Source organism: Pan paniscus, chromosome 8 (genome assembly GCF_029289425.2).
Source record: "Pan paniscus chromosome 8, NHGRI_mPanPan1-v2.0_pri, whole genome shotgun sequence".
Taxonomy (NCBI): domain Eukaryota; kingdom Metazoa; phylum Chordata; class Mammalia; order Primates; family Hominidae; genus Pan; species Pan paniscus.
The window spans coordinates 40749417-40765064 of record NC_073257.2 but is presented as its reverse complement, the minus strand read 5'-3'; the positions used below and the strand labels follow the sequence as shown (position 1 = coordinate 40765064).

The window sequence follows — 15648 nt, the reverse complement described above, 5'->3', positions numbered from 1 at the left end:
CCCATCTTTGACACTCGTGCAACATCACCTTAAGAGATCTGATTACCTTCTCTTTTCCTCACTAACTCTTCATTGTTTATGATGAAAGTAAAAACTTGGCTGGGTGTGGTGGCTCATGCCTGTAATCCCAGCACTTTGGGAGGCCAAGGCGGGTGGATCTCCTGAGGTCAGGAGTTTGAGACCAGCCTGGCCAACATGGAGAAACCCCGTCTCTACTAAAAATACAAAAATTAGCTAGGTGTGGTGGCAGGCGTCTGTAGTCCCAGCTACTCAGGAGGCTGAGGCATGAGAATCGCTTGAACCTGGGAGGCAGAGGCTGCAGTGAGCTGAGATTGCACCACTGCACTCCAGCCTGTGCCACAGAAGTGAGACCCTGTCTCAAGAAAAAAAAAAAAAAAAAAAAAGGAAAGTAAAAACTTAAGTGAATTTTAAAGGCTCAATTAGGTAAGCACATTGAAATTCAAGATTTAGCTGTGATTTGCTCATCAGAAATTTGTCAGGTTTTTACTTTTGGATGTTATTTCCTGTGGATGAAGCATTTATGTTCTTGTTATATCCATTCCTGTGCCAAAAGTTTGTAGAGACTTGACAGCAAGCCTCCCTCCATACAGGGAATAATTATAAAGGAATTTATAGTTCTACCTGCTTATTCTGTAATTGCCTCTCATGAGGCAAGAGCTGTGGAAACATGAAATTAGAATGCTGTGAAATATCAGCATTCTAACTTTTGTTGTTAGAGTAGCTCATGTATCATCTTTGTTCTAAACCAGAAGCCGTGCTAATACTGGGCTACAGTCTGGGCCAGCACACATCCGTGACAGAGTAGGTGCTGGGGTTGGTTTGGGATAACTAAATTCTGCAATTAGGAAGAGACCCTTGTCTGAGAACCACTGTGCTCAAGCACAAGGGGTAGTTGTAAAGACCTTGGCTACTTCTGGTGTAGTGTGTTATGTCTGTGATAGGAAGGTGGCTGGGTTCAGTGTCTCATGCCTATAATCCCAGCACTTTTGGAGGCTGAGGTGGAAGGATCATTTTTGCTCAGGGCTTCAAAACCAACCTGGGCAACATGGCGAAACCTTATCTCTTAAAAAAAAAAAAAAAAAATTGAGCCAGGTGTGGTGGCACATGCCTGTGGTCCCAGCTACTCAGGGGGCTGAGGTGGGAAGATGGCTTGAGCCTGGGAGGCAGAAGTTTCAGAGAGCCGAGATCCTGCCACTGCACTCCAGCCTGGGCAACAGAGCCAGTCCCTGTCTCAAAAAAAAAAAAAAAAAAAAGGGTCCCTTTTCTGGGTTCTATGAAGCTTTCCCTACAACCTAGAAAACAAGATGAACAAAGAGTAATAAATAACTTTTTCTCTGGCGCTTTACATAGAAGTTTGAATCCTCTCTGCATGTGTGATTTTATAATTCCACCTCTTTTTCTCATCCTAGGGCCAGAGGGACGTATTTACCTTCTAGCTTTCCTCAGATGTCATCTCTTGTCTTATAAGACACCCATGTGTTTACAACTTGTCCTGTTCTCTTCTCCTCTTTACCTTTGTAAAGGAGCTTTAGAACAACTGTCTTCCTTGTTTTAGATCCTTTATAAATAACCTTTTCTCTCTACTCAAATATCTTCTCAAAATCAGAGTGACTCTTAGAGGGCCACAGAAACATGTTATCAGATAAACTTTAGTCACTCTGTCCTTAATATCTTGATCAGTTTTTATCAAACTCTGAATCCATAAGGTGAGTCACATAAAACCATTGTTAGTCATTGGTAATTGTTTCACATTTCCTTTATTTTGAATCCTGTTAATTTCTTAAACCCAATGGTAACAATTATTCATTTCCTTTATGCAGTCATCCTATGATATCCATGGGAGATTGGTTCCAAGACCCCCTTGGACACCAAAATCTGCAGATGCTCAAGCCCCGATATAAAATGTGTACTTGCATGTAATCTATGCACATCCTCCTGTATACTTTAAATCATCTCCAGATTACTTGTAATACCTAATACAATGTAAATGCTATGTAAATTGTTATACTCTATTGTTTAGGGAATAATGACAAGGACAAAAGTCTCAATACAGATGAAATAACACTCAATACATGTTCAATAGAGATACAGTTAAAAAATTTCAGTCCATAATTGGTTAAATCCACATGGATGGAACCCACAGATTCAGACAGCTGACTATATTCACTAAAATCCACACAAATTAGTTATTACATTTTTTTCATTTTGTTACAAAATACCTCTGTTTATAAAAAAGATATCTATGGCTGGTCATGGTGGCTGACGCCTGTAATCCCAGCACTTTGGGAGGCTGAGAAGGGCGGATTACCTGAGGTCAGAAGTTTGAGATGAGCCTGGCCAATATGGTGAAACCCCATCTCTACTAAAAATACAAAAGTTAGCCAGGCGTGGTGGCGTGCGCCTGTAATCCCAGCTACTCGGGAAGCTGAGGCAGGGGAATCACTTCAACCCAGGAGGCAGAGGTTGCAATGAGCCGAGATCGTGCCATTGCACTCTAGCCTGGACAACAAGAGCAAAACTCCATCTCAAAAAAAAAAAAAAAAAAGTTATCTATTTATCAAAGTTGATGAATATTCTTTTTGAAGAGAATGTATTTTTATACCTTTAAAATGTACTTGCATTTTATTTTGAACTTTGCAGCTGATATAAAATATATATAAGGGTTTTTTTGTTTTGTTTTGTTTTTGAGATGGAGTCTTACTCTGTCATCTAGGCTAGAGTACGGTGGTACGATCTTGGCTCACTGCAACCTCTGTCTCCTGAGTTCAAGTGATTTCTCCTGTCTCAGCCTCCCGAGTAGCTGAGATTACATGTGTGCACCACCACGCTTAGCTAATTTTTTTGTATTTTTAGTAGAGATGGGGTTTCTCCATGTTGCCCCACCTGGTCTTAAACTCCTGGGCTCAAGCGATCTGCCCTCCTTCCTTGGCTTCCCAAAGTGCTGGGATTATAGGCATGAGCCACCGTGCCTGGCTCTATTTCTTAATTTCATATGTGTCACATTATGAAAGCATAGAATTTCCATTAGAGAAAAGAACCTGAGGCTTGATGATTTATTCCATCCCCTGGAGTCCAGTTAAAGTTAAGTGACTTGCTGAAGATCAACTAATTGTTGACTGGGTGAGCCTTGTTCTGTCAGCCTGACTGACGCATAAGCACACGCTACACTACACACTCCCTAATTTAGTTTTCTTTTTGTTTAACAATAGATGCTGCCTGTGCCATGGGTACGTTGTTAGGTTATGCTTAGGATGTAATAGAAACTTTGTTCATGTTCATGAATGAGCGAACTTATTGTTTACATTTAAAATGCTTTTACAGTGTTTTTAACTTTTTCATATCAAATGTGTTTACCAGTCAGTTCTTGATAAATTATGATTTTCGACTTATTTTGCTTTATTATAGTTATTTTACTCAATGATTTTTCAACAGAGCTCTTTATTGTTTAAACCAAATAAAATTTACATTATTGTAACTACATAAATAAATATTAAATCTAAGTTATTGTTTTTATAAAATTGTGTACTATTATTTTTTTCTTACTGAATGCATTTCTAACAATATTATGATGAATAGGCCGGGCACAGTGGCTCATGCCTGTAATCCCAACACTTCGGGAAGCTAAAGTGGGGGGATTGCTTGAGGCCAGCAGTTCAAACCAGCCTGGGCAACATAGCAAGACCCTGTCTCTACAAAATATTTTAAAAATTAACCAGGCATGGTGATGTGTGCCTGTAATCCCAGCTGCCTGGGAGCCTGAGGTGGGAGGATCGCTTGAGCCCAGGAGTTCAACACTGCAGTAAGCTGTGATGGCGCCACTGCTCTCCAGGTTGGGCAACAGAGTGAGACCCTGTCTCTAAAACATTAGGGTTTTAACTTTAAAAACCCAATATTATGGTAAATAAAATCCAACCCAACTCTGAGAGTTGTTTTTTTTTTTTGAGGGTTTCTTTTTTGGTTGACGTTACTAAAAATATATTTATTTTAATATTTGCAGCTGGTTTTAGAAGAAGTTTTCGTCTTAGTAGAAAAGATAAGAAAACAAATAAATCTATGTATGAATGCAAGAAGAGTGATCAGTACGACACAGCTGACGTACCCACATACGAAGAAGTGACACCGTATCGGCGACAAACTAATGAAAAATACAGACTCGTTGTCTTGGTTGGTAAGTGCTTGTTTCTGTGAGTAATTCTGAGGAAATTAGTGAGATAGTAAGAATTTCTCTTCAAAGTGAATCATACTTGAAGTTTTCAAGCTAAAAATCTCCTCCCCTTCAACACCTTTTGTCTTGTCTCTGAAACAAAATCTTTAGTTTTTTGTACGTAATTGACTTGCAGAGACTTTTAAGACATTTCTGAAGAACGGTACTGTCGTTTTTGTGGAACCTTTGTCAGGTGGGGATAGCAAACACTGTTGTAATATATGAAGCATACATCAGAGCAATTAAATAATAGAAGTGAATATTTTTGAACACAATGCAAGTTCGTTTCAAAGCATTTTGAGGCAGCAGCATGGTACAAGCTTCAGATGGCATTTAGACCTTCAGTGAAATAAAGTATAACAGCAGAGTTCTAGGATATTTCAAGCTAGAGAGTCAGCAAAGTCGCTTTAAAGTTGATAATTGGCTGGGTGCAGTGGCTCACACCTTTAATCCCAGCACTTTGGGAGGCCAGGGTGGGAGGATCACTTGAGGTCAGGAGTTTGAGACCAGCCTGGCCATCATGGTGAAGCCCCATCTCTACAGTGAAGCCCTATCTCTACAAAAATACAAAAATTAGCCAGGCGTGGTGGCACAGTCCTGTAGTCCGAGCCACTCAGGAGGCTGAGGCAGAAGAATCCCTTGAACCTGGGAGGTGGAGGTTGCAGTGAGCCAAGATCGCACCACTGCACTCCAGCCTGGGAGACAGAGCGAGACTCCATCTCAAAATAAAAAGGCAGTTAATAAAGGAATGTGGGTATTTTCACAAACATCGATTGCCTTGACTCAGATTTGCATCCTAGCATCTATCTTGTGCACCCTTCACAGATGTGAGTAGCCACAAGCTCCATGTATCTTCACTTCATTCTCAATGCATTTCTTTAAAAATGTAGCGAGAGATATTTAAACTTCCAGGATCAAAGCCAATGATTTTAGAAAAGTTTTGGAGTAGAAGAGCATGGTGTCTGTTAGTGTTAGTACATTCTCACACTGCTATAATTACCTGAGACTGGGTAATTTATGAAGAAAAGAGGTTTAATTGACTCACAGTTCCACAGGCTATATAGGAAGCATGACTGGGAGCCCTTAGGAAACTTAACAAGCATGGCAGAAGGTGAAGGGGAAACAGGAGCGGGCTTCACATGGCAGCAGGGGAGAGAGAGAGTGAGAGCGACAGGGGACGTGCCACATACTTTTAAACCATCAGATCTCGTGAGAACTCATTATCGTGGGAATAGCATGGGAGAAATCCGCCTCTGTGATCTAGCTACCTCCCACCAGGTCCCTCCCCCAGCATTGAGAATTACAGTTCAACATGAGATTTGGGTGGGGACACAGAGCCAAACCATATCACTCTTGTTAATTGTTCTTTTATAAACTCGTGATGATACTTATGGAAATGAGAATCAATGGAGAAGCTGAGAATTACCCCATCTTAGTAAGATGGAGTCCTTTGAAAGGTTACAACCCATGCTGTTCATTGAGAGATGGTGGGTGACTCATGGGAAATGATGCAATTTCTCACATCTGTAGGTCCTGGAAGTGAACACTAGCATCATTACATATTAAGATTGTTCGCATTATTTTGAAACACATATTCACATACTTCAAAAGAAATTCAAAATTTCCTTTATTAATAATGTCCACATCTCCTAATTCATTTATACTGAGCCTCCTCAAGGAGGAGGAGGAAGAATTTATTTATAGCTTACAGTGCCCTGCTTCTCATCCTTATAGAGGTGTGCTGAGAGAACATGCATTTCCCAGCTCAGTGGGGCTACCTGAGACCTCCTGCTCCTCTCCCACCTCACTGTCCCTTCTGTGCCGCCTCCTTCACCAGCACAGATCACAGCAACATCTCTTCTGTCCCTGTTGTCTCTTCTCCTCAGCCAAGGGGAAAGACATGTAATAAAATGGCATTGAGGCTAGGCGCAGTGGCTCATGCCTGTAATCCCAGCGCTTTGGGAGGCTAAGCCAGGAGGATCACTTGAGGTCAGGAGTTCAAGACCAGCCTGCCCAACATGGCAAGACCCTGTCTCTACTAATAATATAAAAATTAGTCAGGTGTAATGGCAGGCACCTGTAGTCCCAGCTTCTTGGGAAGCTGAGGCACAAGAATTGCTTGAACCTGGGAGGCAGAGGTTGCAGTGAGCTGAGATTGCATCACGGTACTCCAGCCAGGGCAACAGAGCAAGATTCTCTAATTAAAAAAAGAAAGAAAGAAAGAAAAAGGCATGTGTTAGTCTGTTGTGTGTTGCTGTAAAGGAATACCTGAGATTGGGTAATTCATAAAGAAAAATGATTTGTTTGGCTGATGGTTCTAATAGCTGGAAGTTTGGGCATCTGGCGAGGGCCTCATGCTGCTTTGACTTGTGAAGGCGAAGGGAATCCTGTGTGTGCAGAGATCACGTGGAGAGAGAGGAAGCAGGAGTGGTGGTCAGGCTCTTTTTAACAACCAGCTTTCTTGGGGGACAAATAGAGTGAAAACTCACTCACTGCCTCACGCCAGGGAGGGCATTAATCTATTCATGAGGGATCTGCTCTTATGACCCAAACACCTCTCCTTGGGCCCCACTTCCAATGCTGGGATCAAATTTCAACACGCAATTTGGGGGGACAAACATCGAGACTATAGCTAGAGGGAAAAATAAAATGGGAAACTTCATTATCTTGGAGGCCACCTCTCCAGATTTGACTTCATCTACACTCTGCCTGGTTTTGTTTGCCTTTCAGAGTCCCTAGGTTGTTGCCTTTTGTGCGCTGTCCAGAGGTTTGGGCTGTATTCAGCGGGGGATAGACTCTGGTGGGCTTTCCCCGATATAGTGGATCTGGAACTCTCTGAAGCTTTAAACTCCTCTGACACAACTTGGCCTTTCTTCATGGGTGTGCCTTAATCAGCCTCCTCAAAACTGTGTAATGGAACCCCAGCCCTACTGGTCAGCAGTTGAAACGGTCATCAGGACAAAAGAATATCACAGCATCATTCCAGCTACCTTTTGAGGCAAAATAATGCTCCCAGAATTATATATCACCACATTCCATTGTCAGCCAAAAATCACAGAATGACCTGAGGTATTTTCGCTTCTCCTGTCTGAATCCTAGTTGTCCTGATCTGTGATCACTGATTGCACTAAAATTCATCTGGCTGAAATAATCAGTAAAGAGATTAATTGTACGCACTTCAGTTGCCCTGTTTCCCCTTTGGCCTTTGGGTTCCTGGTACCCGAATTCTGAATTGAATGTGGACTCTGTTTTGGGGCCAAGTGCTTTGCTTTTTTTCTTTCATTGTTTTCTCTTCTTTCTTTCTTTACTTTCCTTTAAATTCTGGGATACATGTACAGAATATGCAGGTTTGTTACATAGGTATACATGTGCCATATGGTGGTTTGCTGCACCCATCAACCCGTCATCTAGGTTTTAAGCCCTGCATGCATTAGGTATTTGTCCTAATGCTCTCCCTCCCCTTGCCCCCACCCCGCAGGCCCTGATGTGTGATGTTCCCCTCTCTGTGTCCATGTGTTCTCATTGTTCAACTTCCACTTATAAGTGAGAACATGCGGTGTTTGGTTTTCTGTTCCTGTGTTAGTTTGCTGAGAATGATGGTTTCCAACTTCATCCATGTCTCTGCAAAGGACATGAACTCATCCTTTTTTATGGCTGCATAGTATTCCATGGTGTATATGTGCCACATTGTCTTTATCCAGTGTATTATTGATGGGTATTTGGGTTGGTCCCCTCCCTTTTCTCACTTTACTTTTTAATTCCCAGCAGAATCCTAAAGCCTTTTTTTTCTAGCCCTGTGATATCAATCCTATTGCTATGACTGCTGTTTCTGTCTCCTGTTTGAAATTCCTTAAGTTTGATTCCTGATTCTCAGAGATTTCCCCTTTGTCTTCCAACAGGGATATTCCCTCGACATAGTCCTAAACTGGAGATGCTAAATACTGATGCCCCCAAGTGGCACAGTCAGTGAACGTTTATATTGCCTTTGATAGGTGCTTCTGCCAATGTTTCCTCATTCTCTATAGATTTCCAGGCCTTAAGTAAATAATTAATTGCATTGCTTCAATGACAACCAAAATATCTGTTTGAACTTCTTAGGTTTCTCTGCTACTAAGATCTAACTGTCATGTTTCACTACCCTCTGCTGTTCCCAACTCCTTTCAAACAGTCTCAAGCAAGTTTTTAAATTTTAACTTGTTTTTAAGAGGGTCCTGTCCTTCCTCCATGCTATATAATAACAGTAACTAAGAGCTATGAGTGTATTATTTCCTTCAGTCCTCATCATGACTACATGGTAAATACTCTTATTATTCCCTGTTTTACAGATGAAGAAACTGAAGCACAGAGAGAAGTAGGTAACTTGTCTAAGATCCTGAAGCATTAAGTTACAGAACCGATTCAGACCCCAGCAGGTGGACACCAGAACCCTACTTCTTATCTTACTGTGGAATATGGCTTCCAATCTTAAAATTAGGGCAGTACTTGACACTGTGCTGGATCTAAATATCTTACTTTTTAAAAAATCTCCTTGATTAAAGGACTGTTCATTCATTTTCCTGACAGATACCTCCTTGCTTTGTGAAAGTTTAGATGTGAGTCTAGTGAAAGCATTTATGTTCACTTGAATCCTGCCCACGTCTACAACTCGAGTTTCCAATGTAGGTCTCCCTAGGTCAGTTCAACAGGCTTGGTGGGCTCACCTCTCTCTTTCCTACACGCTAATTCTGCACACTGTCTAGGCAGGGTTTCTTACTGCACCTGTCATTACTATTTCACTGCCCTGATCCTTAAAATTTTTCAATAAATTCCTAAAGTGCTGATTTTCCTGGTCTTTCCCTCTCAAATTTGTTCACATTTCCCATGGTCAACCTGGGATGAGTCTTCCACTTACCAGGAAAGGTTATATTCATAATCTGTCTACTGCCTTCAGAGTTCAGAGATTGTCTCTCAATAGTTTTTTGATTGCCATAGATAGAGGTAGTCTTGGAGAATATACAGAGGGAGGAGCTCCTGCCCTTCTCCTCTGACCTCCAGACCCTATTCCAGGGCTTGTCAGATTTAACATGCATTCTGGTCACCTGGAGGTCTTGTTAAGATGCAGTTTCTAATCTGGTAGCCTGAGGTGGGGTCAGAGAGCCTGCATTTCTAACAAGCTCCCAGATGATGCTGTTGCTGCTGGCCTGATTAATTAGGGTACATTTTGCTTTTCCCCTATTGCTGCTGGTTCAGATGCAGATACTGTGAGGTCTGGTGCTGTGCACACAGGGAGAAGCCCTGTTGCTCTGTTTGAATGGGTTCAGTTGCCATTGCCTTCTTTGGTTAGTGATTGTGAATTGGCTGCCATTTATTTTGATTTTCTACTTTTCTTGGCATTGTATTTCAGTTTTGTGCTTTCTCGTGTATGCCTTATAATGATGGCTTAGAAACTTTTGGTTTCCTCTTAATCTTTCTGCTGTTCAGGATTTGCTCAGCAATATTTCAGGTTTTGGCTTGTCTGTTTTGATCAACAGATTTGTTATGATTATTAGCCTTTAGTCTGAAATTCCTCTAGGAAAATTAACTTTATGTGAAACTCTTTAGCCCCTAACACGTTCTTTTCCTATTTTGGAGCAATTGCTGGTATAAGGCAGTATTTCTTAAATCTGTAACAATTGGATTATAACAGAACAGACTTAATGGAGAATATTCATTTTGTTCTTTTTGTCATGTTAGATCACATTTTCTCTTCAGGCGAATTGTATTTCCTGTGTCTCTATATAAAAAATAGAGTAAAGGCCAGGTGCGGTGGCTGATGCCTGTAATCCCAGCACTCTGGGAGGCCGAGGCAGGCAGATCACTTGAGGTCAGGAGTTCGAGACCAGCCTGGCCAACATGGTGAAACCCTGTCTCTACTAAAAATACAAAAATTAGCCAGGTGTGGTGTCGGGCGCCTGTAATCCCAGCTACTCGGGAGGCTGAGGCAGGAGACTCACTTGAACCCGGGAGGCAGAGGTTGCGGTGAGCTGAGATCATGCCAGTGCACTTCAGCTTGGGGAATAAGAGCAAAGCTCCATCTCAAAAAAAAAAAAAAAAAAAAAAAAGAGGAAGAAAATCGTGTAAGCATGGTATATTAATGCAAACTTCTTAGTAATAGTTCTACTAAAGAAAAGATCTAGAAACTTTCCAGCATCAAGAATGCCTGTACAGCTGGAGGCTTGGAAATTTCAGCCCCCCTGGTGTCATTAACAGAACATTCCACCTCTACCCCACTGTGGCCTGTGTACAGCACGACACTGCACAGTGGGGTCTGGTGATGGCCAAGGCGGTTTTATGTAACTGTCCTTCAGAAGTATTCCCTATTATTTGCTTTCTTCTTTGTATTCCTTGCTCAGAAACCCTTTCAGCTTATGTGTATGGCACATTGGAAGTATCAGAAGCTTAGAGCCTGTTACGTGGAGAAATCCCCATCTCTTTATATCCTGTGAGGCAGGATAATATAGAAGATGAGAGATGAGCCTCTGGGACAAGATGGCTGCCTTCCAGTCCTGTGATGCCCTTCAGTAGTCACATGACACAGGAACAATTCAAATTTTCTCTGGGCTTCAGTTATTCATCTGAAAATTTGAGATAATAAAAACACCTACTTTCTAGGTTTGTTTTGAGGGTTAAACAAAATAATCTGTGCAAAGATGTAGGCCAATTCCTGCACCTAGTATGGTTTTAATAAGAAATATTTATTGCCCAGCATAGTGGTGCATGCCTGTGGTCTCAGCTGTTCAGGAGACTGAGGCAGGAGGATCACTTGAGCCCAGGAGTTCAAGACCAGCTAGATACAGTGAAACTTTGTCTCTAAAAATAAAAAAAGAGACTGAGTGCAGTGACTCACACCTGAATTCCCAGCGCTGAGGGAGGCTGAGGCAGGGAGAGTGCTGGAGGCCAGGAGTTCACGCCCAGTCTGGGCAACATAGTGAGACTCCATCTTTACAAAAAACAAAATAAAATAAAATAAAATTAGCCAGGCAAGGTGGTGTGTGCCTGTAGTCCCAGCTACTTGGGAAGCTGAGATGAGAGGATTGCATGAGTCTGTGAATTAGAGATTACAGAGAGCTATGGTCATACCACTGCACATTCTGGGCTGGGCAACAGAGTCTAAAAGAAGAAGGAGGAGGAGGAAGGATAAGGAAGGAAGAGGAAGGAGGAGGAAGGAGAGAAGGAGGAGGAGAAGAAGGAGAAGGAGAAGAAGGGGAAGAAGAAGGAAGAGGAGGAGGAGGACTTACATATTAACTAAACATAATAAGATAAACATGAAATGTTCAACTATCAGTAGGCTTCTACTGGTTTTGAACCTCAGTGTTCAAAACACTTATTAGATTATCTAGAAGTTTATCATCTGAAATAGGTAATGAAGCCATGGACACAAATTTTGGAAATTCTGGGTTATTCTTGAATTAACTGTTTACTGTTTAGTTTATGATTATAGAAAGTTGTATACATAGGAATTTATTTCCTTGGCTCCTACAATGTGTATTTGTGTAGGAAGATGGAAAAAGTATAAGTGTCATAGTCCTCCTTGGAAATAATTTTTGGCTGGGTGCAGTGGCTCATGCCTGTAATCCCAGCACTTTTTGGGAGGCTGAGGCAGGTGGATCACCTGAGGTCAGGAATTCAAGACCAGCCTGGCCAACATGGTGAAACCCCGTCTCTACTAAAAATACAAAAATTAGCCAGATGTGTTGGCAGTCACCTGTAGTCCCAGGTATTTAGGAGTCTGAGGCGGGAGAATCACTTGAACCTGGGAGTTGGAGGTTGCATTGAGCCGAGAATGTGCCACTGAGTGACAGAGCAAGACTCTGTCTCAAAAAAAAAAAAAAAAAAAGATAATAATTTTTTACCCAGTGTTTTCAAAGCCATTGGGAAAAGTGACACTTGCTTTGAAACCGTTTCCTAAATATTGTTGAGAAAATAAAAATATTATTTTTCTATATTATCATAATGCTATATGGTTTTTATTCTTGTATTTAATGATCAAGAAATAATAATAGACCAAGTTGTTACCATGGCAAAAATACAACAATGGAGGACTTTGAGCTGTGATCAGAAGTATTATAATTTTCTCTTCATTTTGAAAATGTATTCTTCTTAAGCCTCATTTTAGCCACCAAAACATCTCAATGACAGTTTCTGTTAAATTTCCTTCTGCATTTAAAAGTATTTTCTAGAAAGTATGTTGAAACCAAATGTCAGGCTTTTAGTACATTTTCCTACATGACAAGTCTTATCTTCAGTGAAACCCAACTTTTTGAAAAGTAAAGTAATAAAGTCAAATAATGTGTGTGTGGGTGAGGGAGGGAGCAGGGAGAAGACTTAGGTGTTAAAAAGCAACTAAAACACTTTTCACGTTTAAGCCAAAACAAGAGCAAAAATTCATCTTGTGGATATTCAGACAATTTGCGACTTGTTCTGTCTGGCTAGGAGGTACAAGAGAAACTAATAATAAATCTTTCTGTATATTTCACATTTTTAGCTTGAACATATCAGTACTATTCTGCTCTCCTTTGTGCTGAACCTTATATGCTGCCCAAAGACTGCTTGTAGAGGTAATTTGAATAAACAGGCATTTATTATAAGACTGTCACTATTTTTTCATAAAACTGTGGCATAACACAAAGCCTCCCACATAAAGCAGAGTGCAAAGTAAGTGCTCAAAACTAAATGTGAGTGTTAGTGTGTTTATTAGAATTCTCATATCTTTTGTTGCACTTTGATGGAAGGCTTGTAGAATTAGAGTTGGCTCTGGAGGATTTTATATAGATAACTGTAAAACTGAAAATCATAATGAAATTCCTGAGAATGTGATGGGTTTAAAATTATAACCCTTGTATGTAAAAGGTAAATGTGATCTTCACTGGAGTCACAGTTGGCTTTTTATGCCGTTGGCCAATCTTAAATATTTATTTTCAGACTTCATTTCTGGGCATAAACCACAAATCTTTTCATTCAACTGAGTTTTACGGTGTACCAGCTGTGCCAGGCACTGTTCTGAGCACACAAACATTTTTGCCCTTGTGCCATTTATGTTCTAATGGGAGAAGATGGACCAAAACCATATTTATAATAAATTAGTAAGAAATAATAAAATCACTTGTACAGTTGTTAGAAGGCGATAAGTCTATGGAAGAAAGTAAAGTGGAATGGGATAAGGGGAATGGAGAGTTGGGGACACAGACAGGATAGATTTTGAATTGGGAGCTTGGTGGCCCCATTCTGAGAAAACTCTGAAGTAAGGCAGTTTCTCATGCCCCCGTCTACTTAGCCACGGAACACTCAGGGATGATTTTATTTTGACCTCTTAATTTTATTGCACTCTTGTCATAGTTTTGAAGTAGAGTGAGATGAGTATTTTAGTCAGTCTATATAAGCGTAGAGTAAATAGCTGCATGGAAAAAATGGTGCTCTTTCAATAAGCTTCCCACTTTTTACTTTTCTTTTGTTTTCCTTCCTTCCTTCTTTTCTTTTCTCTTCTTTCTTTTCTTTTTCTTTCCTTTCCTTTCCTTTTCCCCTCCCCTCTCCCTCCCTCCCCCTCCCCCTCCCAATCTTGGCTCACTGCAATCTCTGCCTCCTGGGTTTGAGCCATTCTTCCGCTGGGATTATAGGCACCCCGCACCACACCTGGCTGATTTTTAAATTTTTAGTAGAGATGGAGTTTCACCATGTTGGCCAGGCTGGTCTGGAACTCCTGACCTCAGGTGATGCGCCCGCCTCGGCCTCCCTAAGTGATAGGATTATGCCCATCCATATGCTTATTCTTTATGACTGTCATTTAAAATATACACATGTACGACATTTCATTGATTTCAGTAATTATTTTCACAATAGTAATACATATTGCTGTTCAAGTAAATGTTTATTCATTCGCTCAGAATGTGCACTAACATGTAAATAAGTATAGAATTGAAGGTTCAAAACACAACGCCTGAGACCATGGCCATTAACAGATTTTTTGTTTTTTTGTCAGTATAAGAACATTATACCTGGTATTTCAAATCATTCTTTCAGTGCATGTATGATTGTGGGTGCGCTTCTAGGCGCTGATGTTATTGCCTCAAATCTTTTTCTACTCATTTAGCTTTGTTTTATTTTTTGTTTTGTTTTTTAGAGAGGATCTTGCTATGTTGCCCAGGCTGGACTCAAACTCCTGGTCTCGGGTGATCTTCCTGTCTCAGCCTCCCAAGTAACTGGGATTACAGGTGCAAACTGCTGCACCTGGCTTGTTTCTTTCTTTTTTTTTTTTTTTGTGGTATATGTCTGTATCAGATTAAAAAAAGTAGATTATTTGGGGAGACCATGTTTACAGAATGAAAAACTTGTATGCATCAACTATGAATTAATTTTGAAAGTATACTGTGCTAGCATTCTAATCAAAATATACTTTTTGTTTTTTATACATAAACATTTGTTACAAATCATAAACACCTAAACATATTTGGGGAATAAAAAGAAAATCTGAAACAGAACAATGAAAATACCCTACGTCTCATAATTACATTACATGAAATGAGGCAATAATGTCAACCAATTTCAAGATCATTTCGGGAAAAGGTGTCATGTATGTCTACCTTCTTCTATGTAAACTAAAGCTGAGAATTTGCTATAGATTTTTAACCTTTTTAAGATAAACATAAAAGAATCTTTGCATGTAGTTAACAGTGACTGTTTTCTTAAATTTAAAATCTTAAATAGAAATTGTATTAACATTTTATCGACACCTTAAATGGGCTACGTAACTTTGGTTAAAATGAATGAAACTTTTTATAAAACCATGCAACACATTTGCTTACTTTCAGTAAGGAGTTACTAATTAAATGCATAAAAAGGAATTTAAAGTAGTATTATGCTTTTCTCATTATCTTAATTATCCAATTGACACACATTTTTCCCAAGACCTTCACGTAATACAAATTGATACACACAGCTTTATTCTTCCTTTCCAACATGGTTTTATAAATTCTTATGAAATATTTTTTAGATGAAGCAGATAAATACTTACTTACATTTCTGGTTTGGCTATAAACATTCTTTTCTTTTCTTTTCAAAGCTAAGAGACACACCAACTTTAGTTTACTGCCTGAATTCCAGATTAATAAGCTCCAAAATCATTTTTAATGTGCCTTTTTGGCTTTTACTTACATATATCATCTTTGTGTTTGATTTTCCTCAGTCCTGAATTGAGAATCCTAACACATATGCCCAGTGTCTGTGGCCCAGGCCTGGTCTGCCCATCATCCTCATTCAGTTTATATTAGACTTCTCAGAGATTCTGCACAGAGTGAGCTTTGAGATCACCAGATTTGACTTCTGCCACTTTTTGTAGCCTGCGTCTCTGCCTATTCCAGGAGCATAATTAGTCACCACGAAGTATGGATTGCGTGGACTGGGGATGAGAG

The 15648-nt window shown here is 40.2% G+C and overlaps 1 protein-coding gene across 10 annotated transcripts in view; it reads left to right on the top strand.

Annotated features, from left to right (window-relative positions):
* Window positions 1-15648, top strand: part of MPP7 (MAGUK p55 scaffold protein 7) — a 284148-nt gene that overhangs the window by 241483 nt on the left and 27017 nt on the right. For all 10 annotated transcript variants that reach the window (XM_055092545.1, XM_003821435.5, XM_034930201.3 and 7 more), the window contains one exon: window positions 4019-4189. In XM_055092545.1, the coding sequence (XP_054948520.1) occupies window positions 4019-4189 (171 nt within the window). The remainder of the gene's footprint in view (window positions 1-4018; window positions 4190-15648) is intronic.